Below are 10902 nucleotides of genomic sequence, written 5' to 3' on the forward strand. Positions count from 1 at the left end.
TTAGGGTTTAGGGTTTAGGGTTTAGGCCTCTTTTGGAGAAACGATAGTGGAGTCTCTGGGCTGGGCCTACGCAAACTTCGCCGCGGCCTATTTAGGAGAAGTCCAAACCTATTGGGGTTTGGGGGCCACAGTGGCCAACATTCAGGCCACAGGCAGAGGCATCGGTAAACCCTAAACCCTAAACCCTAAACCCCAAACCCTGAACCGTAAACCCTAAGGGGGGGGTGGCGCGAGGCCCTCGGGGTGCTGGGGGGCGCTGGGTGCCCAGTTGACGGGAGAGAGCGGCTGGGAGGAGCAGAGTAGTGTTTTATACTTGCCGGCTCTAAACCCTAATTTAGGGTTTAGGGTTTAGCGCGTACTGTAGATGCGCCGCGCAGTCAGCGGACGCCCACAGACCTTTCGACATTTAGGGGCAACACGAAGTTCAGGCAAAGGCTCTCAAAAACCCTAAACCCTAAACCCTAGGCTCAAAACCCTAAACCCTAAACCCTAAACCCTTCAGGCGCGAGTCTTTCGTTTGGTTTTTCTCGCCTCGGTTCCTTCGCGCACTCTGTCTCTCCCCCCCAACGAATAAATTATTGTTTACTTATTTATTATTTATTTATTTATTTATTTATTTATTCATTTATTTATTATTTGTTTTTGTTTTCAGGAAACACTCTGGCAATGGCGAAGTCGATGGTGCAAGCTGCTGTTGCTGCAACAGATATTCAGCAAAGACATGAACAAAAAAAAGAAGAGGGAAATTTGCCTAATAGACTCGACACGCAAGACGTAAACCCTAAACCCTAAACCCTAAACCCTAAACCCTAGGCGGTAGACTCAGATATTCAACACTAAACCCTAAACCCTAAACCCGAGGGCGTAGACTTAAACGTTCAGCAAAGGCACGAGCAGCGTAAGAGGAACTTCACCACACAGATTCGACACACAATCTGGAAACCCTAAACCCTAAACCCTAAACCCTAAACCCTAAACTGTCGCACGGCGGCACAGGAGCAGAAGCCACTGTGCCCTCCACTGCTGCAAACAGTACCATTATTTCTTTATTATTATTTATTATTTATTTATTTGTTATTGTCTATTTATTTATTATTTATTTATTTGTTTATTTATTTTAATTTCAGATTGACAGAGTTGGCGAAATACTCCAAAGCGTCCTTTCCATCGTCGCGTGCGATGTCGAAGACACCGCGAGAAAAGCAGCAGAAAAAGTAGGGTTTAGGGTTTAGGGTTTGGCGATTAGGGTTTAGGGGGTGGCGTTTGGCGATGAGGGTTTAGGGTTTGGGGTTTAGGGTTCATCTAGCGTAACAATCAGGGTCCCGGGTATCTCGACTAGAGTTTAGAGCGGGGGGCTAGCTGACTAGCCAGGAGTCAGGGTTTAGGGTTTAGGGTTCGTTCAAGGGTTTAGGGTTTGTTCAAGGGTTTAGGGTTAAGGGTTTGTTCAAGGGTTTAGGGTTTAGGGTTTGGGGCTGAGTGGTGCGGGGGCGGAGAGCCTGTTGGATAAAAAGCTCGAACAAAGGCCGCCAACCTCATTTGATTTAAATAATTAATTTAATTTAATTTAATTAGGTTAATTTAATTTAATTGGTTTGATTAATTTAATTTAATTAATTACATATTTTGTTTTTTGTTTTTCAGATTTGCAGAGACGAGTCTGTGGCGCTGGCGGTGCGGGTGAAGCGCGCGGAGGCGCTGCAGTGGCTGGGAGAAGAAATGATGAAGGAAGCAATTAAAACAAAAAAGGAAAAAGAAAAAGAAAGATTTGATGTTTCCAAGCACATGGAAGACGCCTTCATCAAGTAAACCCTAAACCCTAAACCCTAAACCCTAGTAAACCCTAGAGACCCCTCAAAACGAGGGGTTTCCAGGCCCCAAACTCGTCCAAAACCGCGACATAGAGCAAACCCTAAACCCTAAACCCTAATGAGCTTTGAAACTATTTTGGTGATTCCAAACACATGGAGGACGCCTTCACCAAGTAAACCCTAAACCCTAAACCCTAAACCCTAGCGACCCCTGAAAAGGAGGGGTTTCCAGGCCCTAGACTCGTGGAAAACGGCTCCATAGACCAAACCCTAAACCCTAAACCCTTGTAAACCCTAAACCCTAGTTTAAGCGTTAGACTTTGGATATTTGACGTTTCTAAACATTTGAAAGATGCCATAGTCGAGTAGACCCTAAACCCTAAACCCTAGGCCATAATAAAGCCGAAGTCCTAAACGCCTAACTCCAAACCGTATGCCGCAAACCCTAAACCCTAAACCCTAGGACTTGAATGTCGCACTAACCGCCAAACCCTCGTTCACAAGAGAGAAACAACGAGGGGACAGACGTTCCCCAAGACTCGCCTGGTCTAGGGTTTAGGGTTTAGGGTTTGTGAGTTGCTGTTTGCAGGGCGACGATTGCGGCGGATGAGAAGAACCGCTAAACCCCCAGCCTAGGGTTTAGTTAGGGTTTAGGGTTTAGGGTTTAAGGTGGCTCTGTTTGAAGCCCGCTTGGGGCTCTTTTGTCCAGTGTTTGGCGCTTCGCTTCTTCATGGGTTGGAGTTCACGTCTAAGCCCTACGCCGTAAACCCTAATTTAGGGTTTAGGGTTTGGGGACGTTTTTGCCTTCTTTCAAGCCTGCGGCCGCTGTCTGACGGAATTAAATGAAATAAATAAAATAAATGAACTAATGAACTTCATTCTAATGAAAGAAAGATGGCGCGTCCAAATCGGCGAAACGACAAACGGGGTGTACGTACACCCCAGGTATACGTACACCTCAGGTGTACGTACACCTCAGGTGTACGTACAGCTGGGGTGTACGTACAGTGCAAGTGGATTATGAATGAAAAGTGATCTAAGTGGAATTTAAAAGTGAAATAAACATTTATTATTATTAATTTGCAAATGAAATGGGATCTAGGAATGGCGAAAGAAGGGAAAATAAGTGCAAACGAGAACAGGAAATAACAAGAGAAAATTAAAGTAAAATGAAATAATAAAAGACAACAAAAGATAATTAAAAGGAACTTTTAATTATCTTTTGTAGACAACAAAGGATAATTAAAAGGACTTTTAATTGTCGACAACTAATGTGCCAATTGTCCAGGAATAGAGCCAAGCAATTGTAATATTTATATATATTATATATATATAACATATATAATATATTATATATTATATATAATGTAATATTATATATATTTTATTATATATAATATATTTGTTATATATAATATATATTTATTATATATATAAATGTACTTGCAAACTTGAACGGGCAATGTACGTATCTTTCGTTTGGTATTTTGGAATAAATAAATAACAAATAATAAATGAAGAATAAATAATAAATAAATAATAAATAAATAAGCAAATAGCAATCAAATGATAAATGGCGAATTGGTCGCATTATAAAGTTGGAAATAAATGCATGCAAGAAGTGCCCGACATGCATTTTATTTATTTCACTTTTCCGAAATTATTCTGCAAAAAGATGCAGAAACAAACTCCTGCGCCTCAAAAATTCAAATCCGAGGGTTTAGGGTTTAGGGTTTGGGGTTTAGCAGGGCGCGGCTGGCCTGCTGCAGCACCAGGTCCCCGAGCACCTGCAGCGCAGCAGATTTCAGTTCATTTGATTTGCATTTAATTATTTATTACATTTTTTATTTTTAATTTCTTTTAATTAATTAGTTTTATTTTTAATCCTCTTATTTCCTTTATTTCTTTTCTTGAATGCAGTTTATTTGCCTTCTTTGCTTTTCACGCATGCATGCGTCAAGTGCCAGTCAAATACTTTTTAGTTTGTTTAATTCTTTCAAAAACAAAAGAGAAAAAAAAAGAAAAAAGAAATTCTTTTAAAAGATAAATGCTCCTTCTTTTGTCTCCAATTATTTTCCATTTTTTATTTTTTGTATTTTTTGTCTTTAGTCCCTTTCGTCCACTTTTTCTTTATCTCATGTTTTGATATTCAGTTCCAACTAATTAATTAATTAAATTAATTAATTGGTTAAATAAGTCGGTTAACTAAATTAATTAATAGAATTAAATTAATTAAATTGATCAAATTAATTAAACTAATTGTACTTCGTATGAGTTAAATGATAATTAAAAAATCAAACAATTAAACAGTTCATCAAATCAAACCAAACCCGCAAAATCAAATAATTTAATCAAATCAAACAAATTAGATCAAATCAAATTAAATCAATCGAATCTAATTAGTTAATTTGAATCAAATTAATTAAATTAAATTAAATTAATTAATTTAATTAAATTAAATTAATTAATTTAACTTTTATTTCTCACCAAGATAGCCATGGCCTCCACAACGGGTACAGCCCTAACCACCACAGAAGGGTCATGACGTCCTAAACAAATAAATAAAAATAAATAAATATAAATAAATAATAAAAATAGATAATTAAATGATTGAATTAGTGAATTAGTGAATTAAATTAATTAACAATGTAATTACTTAATTGTGAAAAACAAATAAAAGGATTTGACAAATGCAAAATGTCTTCCAGATTTATTTTTTCATTTTGGATCGAAGTAATTCAGCAGGTGATTTAAAATTTCATTTTTGAAGTTAATTAAATTGATTAATTTAGTTTAATTGAATTAATTAATTAAATCAATTAATTAGTCTGTTAATTCTTTCTTCGTTTGATTGGTCAGTTTATTTGTTTTATTTAAATAAATAGTTAATTAATTAATTTCTTTTTTATTTGTCTAAAACACCTTAAATGGAAAACTGCTGCGGGTGGCCTCCGAAGCCCATAATTAATCAGTTGATTAATTTACTCATTAATTAATTAATTAATTAATTCACAAATTAATTATTTAATTAATTACATGTTATTTTACTAAGTTGTTAATTAATTAATTGGTCAAGTAGTTAGTCGATTGGTTTTTATTTTTTTAAATTACCTGGCCTTCGAAGCCGATCAACTAATTAATTAATTGACTGATTAAATTAATTAATAAATTTTAATTAATTAAATCAGTTAATTAATTAACTTAAGTCAATTAATTAAATTTCAATTAATTAGTTTTAGTTGTTTTTATTATTTAAAAATACCTTTAACAGAAAACTGCCGCAAATTGCTGTCTAAATTAATTAATTAATTGACTAAAATCAGTTAAAGTAAACGATTAATTAGCTAATTAGTTAATCAATTACAACTAATTATAGTTAATTAATTATAATTAATTTTAATTAAATAGATACAATTAAATATAATTAATTAGTTTTAATTAGTTATATTTAATTTAAAAATAACTTTAACAGAAAGTTGCCGCAAATTGCCGTCTAAACCAATTAATTAATTGACTAAAATCAGTTAAATTAATTGATTAATTAGCTAATTAATTAATCAACTATAATTAGTTATAATTAATTAATTACTTTGAATTAATTGATTAATTATAATTAATTATAATGGATTAGTTTTAATTAATTTATTAAAAAGTACCTTTTACAGAAAGTTGCCGCAAATTTCCGTCGAAGTCCGCAGTCAGTTGCGCCGCAGAAATTGAAGAGGGAGGTTTAAATCCAACTCGAAAGTTTACACTTTCTCCTAAATCAAATAAATAAAAAAGAAATGAAGAGGAAATAGTATCCTTAAAACTGAATTAAGGTCATTAAATTGAATTAAATTGAATTAATATTATTTAAAATGAATTAAGAAAGAAAAAAGAATTTTAAAAAACCAAAAAGAATAAAAAAAAGATACAAAGAAGCCAAAGAGGTAGGTTTTAATCCAACTCGAAAGTTCACACTTTCTCCTAAATTAAATAAATAAAAAAGAAATAATATAATTAAAAATGAAAGAAAAGAGTTAATATCACTAAAATTGAATCAAAAGTGAATTAATATTATTAAAAATGAATTAAAAATGAAAAATGAATTTTAAAGAGTTAAAAAAAGATGTAAGGAAGCCACGGAGCAAGAGGTTCATAAAAGAAATTATATTTCAAATCAGTCTATTTATCCTACTTCCAATTAATTAAATTATTTATCCATTTATTTATTTATTTGTTTATTTACTTATTATTTATTTATTTATTTATTTATTTATTATTTATTTATTTATTTATTTATTACCAGTGGTGATGCCCCCCAGAGTGCCTCCCGCGTGGTTAGTTTTGGGTTTTATATTATTTGCTTTTTTTTGGAGTTTTTTCATTTTAAAAAAAAATTCTTTTTTTTCTTTTTTTTCTTTTTCGTTTTCCATTTCGTGAAGTTCACAAAAAGGCCCGAAGGTCCCCCGAGGCTGCAAAAACGAAACATTCCTGCTGCTGCCGCTGCTGCTGCTGTTGCTGCTGCTGCTACTAGTGGTGCTGCTGCTGTTGCTGCTGCTGTTGCTGCTGCTGTTGTTGCTGCTGCTGTTGGTGCTATCGTTGCTGTTTATGCTGCTGTCGTTGCTGTTGCTGCTGCTGCTGTTGCTGCTGCTGCTGCTGCTGCTGCTGCTCTCGAAGCAGTCGTTGTGCTGCAGCCCTGTGGCTTCTGTTGCTGCAAATCCCTCGCCCATCTGAAATAAATAAAACCAAAAGAATTAAAAATAAATTAATTCATTTAAAAGAATAATAATGCGATAGTAGTAATAGTGATAATAATAAAATGATGTAATGATAATAATAATGAAAAAAGAAAAAAGAATTAAAAGAAAACAAACTGAAGAAGCAACTGCGGGCAAACAAAAAGAAAAAAGAAAATGAAAATAAATTTAAAGTAAGAGTAAAAAAGAGATAATTTATGAAGAAGTGGAAAAAGAGAAATATTGAAATGCGAAATAAATAAATAAAAAATGTAAAATAAAAAAGAGAAGATCAAGGAATGAAGCGGAGGTACAGCAGCTGAACCCTAAACCCTAAACCCTAAACCCTAGAGCAATTATGAAAAGAAGGAATGAGCAGAAGGGGGAAGTACGGAACGAAAGAAATCCTGAAATTGAATTAAAAAGAAATTAAATTAAATTTTAAATATTGAGTTAAATTAAATTATTTAAATTAATTAAGTCAAAGAAATAGTGAAAAGCATTCCAAACTCCCTACGGGTCTTTGTCGCAAACGCTGAGGGTTTAGGGTTTAGGGTTTACATAGTTCTTGGTTAGATTCTGGGGTTAAGGAACTAGGGTTTAGGGTTTAGGGTTTAGGGTTTGGGTCACTTCGAAAGCCTTGACTGCAGGAATGGAAAACATCGCATGCGCCAGCAAAGCTGGCAGCTTGTCAAACACAGGCTCTCCTGCACGAAAACCCTAAACCCTAAACCCTAAACCCTAGACTCCAAACCCTAAACCCTAGACCCTAAACCCTAGGAGGTTTGCAAGCCCCCGTGCCCACAGTTCTCTGCTGCAGCCCTGTGGGCGGCTTCTGGGCCGCTCTGCTAAACCCTAAACCCCAAACCCTAAACCCTAAACCCTAAACCCTACCAAGGCCTTGGGGAGGGTTTTGAATGACGCAGCAAACGGCGCCTCCCACAGAATCCCCTGCTGCTTTGACCTGCAGCAAACAAAAGAGAAAATATAAATTAATTTAAATTAAAAGGAGTTAAATTCTTTATTTAAATTAATTTAAGTCAGTTTAAATTAATTAATTAAAATAAAAAAGAATTATAAAAGAAAATTGAAATTCTTTTTTGCTTAAACTAAGTAGTATTTTAACTGCCACCTCGCTTGGTATATTAGCAGCTCTCGAGCTCTAGAGCAGAAACCCTAATCAGGGTTTAGGGTTTAGGGCTTTAGGGTTCAGCGTCTAGGGTTTAGGGTTCAGGGTTTAGGGTTTGGGGTCGAGGGCCAAGGGTCTACAGTTCAGGCTCTACTGTCCAGGGTCCAGGGTTTAGGATCTAGAGGTAGCTTCTAGGGTTTAGGGTTTAGGGTTTAGGGTTTAGGGTTTAGGGTTTAGGGTTTACCTCGAGGAGGAGCCGGGCCATTTGGACTGCAGTGGGGATGTGTGGGCATCTGGTGTGTACGTACACCTGAGACTCCGAATTTGAAGTTTCTTTAGTTTCGTTTTTAATTTCATTTTCTTTCATTTCCCCTTTTTGATTTGCTGCGGCACTGTGCTGCTCCTGCTGCTGCTGCTGTTGCTGCTGCTGCTGTCGCAGGCGCAGCAGCGCAGGTGTACGTACACCCGGGAAGCAGCAGCCGCTGCTGCAGCAGAGGAGGTTTTTTTCCAAGTCAAATAAAACCCTTCCTGCTGCTTCGACTGCAGCAGCAGCAGGAGGCTGCAGCAGCAGCTGCTGCAGCGCAGCAGCAGGAACAGCAACGGGGCCCAAAGAACTCACAAAAGCAGCAACGGAAACATCACAAACTTGCCGCAAAAATGAAGACTCAACAATTGCTGCTGCTGCTACTCTTGCTGCTGTTTCTCTCGCGCTGCTGCGGCCTCCCCCGCTGCTGCAGGTGATTCCGTATTTCAGCAAATAAGTCCAGTCTGCATGCCCCGGGCGCGGGATCCCTGCTGCTGCTCCTGCTGCTGCTGCTGCTGCAGCAGGAGGCTCCGCAGCAGCAGGGCCTGCTGCGGCGTCGCTGGAGTCCTGTCCGTCTGCAGCAGCAGCTGTTTGTGCTGCTGCTTCCGCAGCAGCAGCAGCGGCGCTGCCCGGCGCTCCCGCTGCAGCAGCAGCAGCAGCAGCAGCAGGTGCTGCAGCAGCAGCAGCAGCAGCAGCAGCAGCAAAGCCAAGGTTGTCGTAGTCGTGGGGACGAATGTCTTTGTTGCGAATCAGAAGAGCCACCGGAGAGCCCAGCGTGAGGCCGTGCTGCACCCCGCTGAGGATTTCTGCTGCGTCGGGTTCGTTTCTGCTGCTGCTGCAGCAACCTGCTGCTGCTGCTCCTGGCCGCCGCCGCTGCAGCTGCTGCTGCACGCAGCGCAGACACACCGGCAGCCCCGCGGGGAGGCCTTCGATGCTGCAGCCGACAGCAGCGCCGTGGGACTCCCCGAAGGTGGACACTTTGAGCAGGGTCCCGAAGGAGGACATTTTGCAAAAGGGCTCCGGACGGCGAATTTAAACCCTTTTTCGATAATTAAAACGCGAAAATGGATTATAAATGAAAAACGAAGGAAATTTAAACCCGAAATTGCAGAAAACCCCGCAAAAACTGCGGCGAACCCGCCGTTTTGCAAAATGGGGGAGGGCGGGGGGGAGGGAGTGGAAAGCGGCCAAAGGGCGGCAGCTGGAAGGCCAGAAAAGGACAAAATGGATTTAAAATGAATTTTTAATCTTTTATAATGCAGCAATTCCTCGTGGGAAAAAGAAGAAGTCGACGGATCGCCAGCGGGAACTGCGGAGCGAAGCGGCGCCGCAGGGGGCCCCACGGCCGACAACTGAGGCGCCAATTGTCCATTTTAGTCTTTTTAGCTCATAAATAACTATTCAACTTTGAAAATAAAAGTTAAACTTTCCCAATTTGCCCAAAACTCGCTTTTGCAGGGCTCGCTTGAGACGGCCGGCGTTGCTGTCTCGCAGTTTCTGAGGTGTAGATACACTCCAACTCGGCCGCTGCGCCGGCGCCTCTTTCGAATTTTCAATTTCATTTTTTTCGAGATTTTGCGGAGGAAATAAAACAGATCTTTGTTGAGAAATTGATTTCAGCTCAAGCTTTCAGAATTTCCCGAATTTACCCGAAAACTTCGACAGCCGCTGCGGCATTCTTTTCGGGATCTCGATTTCCTCTGCTCGGAGCCTCGGAGCTTCGGATCCGCGTGGGAACGTGGGGATTTCGTGGATTGAATTGTTTTTCTTTCTCTTCATTTTCTTTTAACTTCAAAACAAACTTCTTTTTTAAAAACTTTTAAAAGTTTTTTTGCAGCTTTCCATTCCACTCCAGGTTGACCCGGTGCACAGCAGCAAGCCCCGAGCAGCTGGCAGTTCAAGTTCGTTTCAACTCTATTCCACTGAATTAGTTTCTGCAGCAAATTAAATCATATTAAATTCAAATTTAAAAGAAGTTTGTCCAGTTTTTCGTGTTTGTTTCCACTTTTATTCCTCGCGAATTTAATCTGTTTTGAAGCCAGCGAGTCACCGAGGCAGCAGCGCCAGCTGTACGTACAGCTCACAAAGGCTTGCAAAAACTTTGTCAGCTGTACCAAATGAAATAAATATTCATATTTATTTGTTTTAAATAAATAAATATGAATATTTATTTCATTAGGTACAGCTGTTCTAGAGGCCCAGGTGTACGTACACTCTAAATTGCAGCGCTCCAGCTACACAAAATGCAGCCACAGGAAGCAGCCGCAGCAGAGGCGCCAGTCCCCCCTGCTTCAGCAGCAGCAGCAGCAGCAGCAACAGCAGCGGCAGCGGCAAGAGCGGAAGCGCCAGCGGCAGCAGCAGCAGCAGTAGATGGAAGTTCGGAAGCTGCACCAGCAGCAGGAGCAGCTGCAGCACCAGCAACAGCGGCATCAGCAGAACCAGCAGCAGCAGCAGCAGAAGGCACACCAGCAGCAGCAGCAGCAGAAGACACAGCAGCAGCAGCAGCAGCAGCAGCAGAAGAAGATGATGAAACTAAAATCTTACTTGAATCAGAAACAAATTTGCATTTAAATCATTTTTCTTCTCATCCAAATAAAGAAAAACTTCAAAGAATTTTAGAAAGAAGAAAAAGAGCTCAACGCAGAATTCAAGAGACTAAAGATGGAGGCAAACCCTAAACCCTAAACCCTAAACCCTCACACGAGCCCAAACCCTAAACCCTCAAGCGAAACCCTAAGCCTCGCACGAGCCAAACTCCTAAACCCTCACACGAGCCCAAACCCTAAACCCTCAAACGAAGCCCGAAACACTCGTACAAGCTCAAACCCTAAATCCTTAGACGAAACCCTAAACCCTCACACGTGCCCAAACCCTAAACCCTAAACCATCAAACGAAACGCTAAAGCCCCATACAAGCCTAAACCCTAAACGTTCAAGCTA

General features: G+C 39.4%; 3 protein-coding genes across 3 annotated transcripts; 2 read left to right on the forward strand and 1 right to left on the reverse strand.

Moving 5' to 3' along the window:
* Positions 1 to 25: 25 nt before the first annotated feature.
* Positions 26 to 2431, forward strand: ETH_00032640 (DnaJ domain-containing protein, putative; the record flags this gene model as incomplete). Its single annotated transcript, XM_013379361.1, has 5 exons — positions 26 to 164; positions 653 to 774; positions 1128 to 1214; positions 1642 to 1802; positions 2398 to 2431. Coding segments are annotated over 5 exons (543 nt in total), but the record flags the coding sequence as incomplete, so codon positions are not given.
* A 3654-nt stretch (positions 2432 to 6085) lies between these two features.
* ETH_00032645 (chorismate synthase, putative) lies at positions 6086 to 8967 on the reverse strand (the record flags this gene model as incomplete). The annotated part of the gene is made up of 4 exons (XM_013379362.1): positions 6086 to 6523; positions 7160 to 7236; positions 7424 to 7493; positions 7903 to 8967. The coding sequence occupies 4 exons, from the start codon at positions 8965 to 8967 to the stop codon at positions 6086 to 6088; spliced, it is 1650 nt and encodes a 549-aa protein (XP_013234816.1).
* A 1238-nt stretch (positions 8968 to 10205) lies between these two features.
* Positions 10206 to 10442, forward strand: ETH_00032650 (uncharacterized protein; the record flags this gene model as incomplete). The annotated part of the gene is made up of 1 exon (XM_013379363.1): positions 10206 to 10442. A coding segment is annotated over one exon (237 nt), but the record flags the coding sequence as incomplete, so codon positions are not given.
* Between the last annotated feature and the right edge of the window lie 460 nt (positions 10443 to 10902).

Source organism: Eimeria tenella, genomic scaffold (assembly GCF_000499545.2).
Source record: "Eimeria tenella Houghton genomic scaffold, Eth_scaff243, whole genome shotgun sequence".
Lineage (NCBI taxonomy): Eukaryota > Apicomplexa > Conoidasida > Eucoccidiorida > Eimeriidae > Eimeria > Eimeria tenella.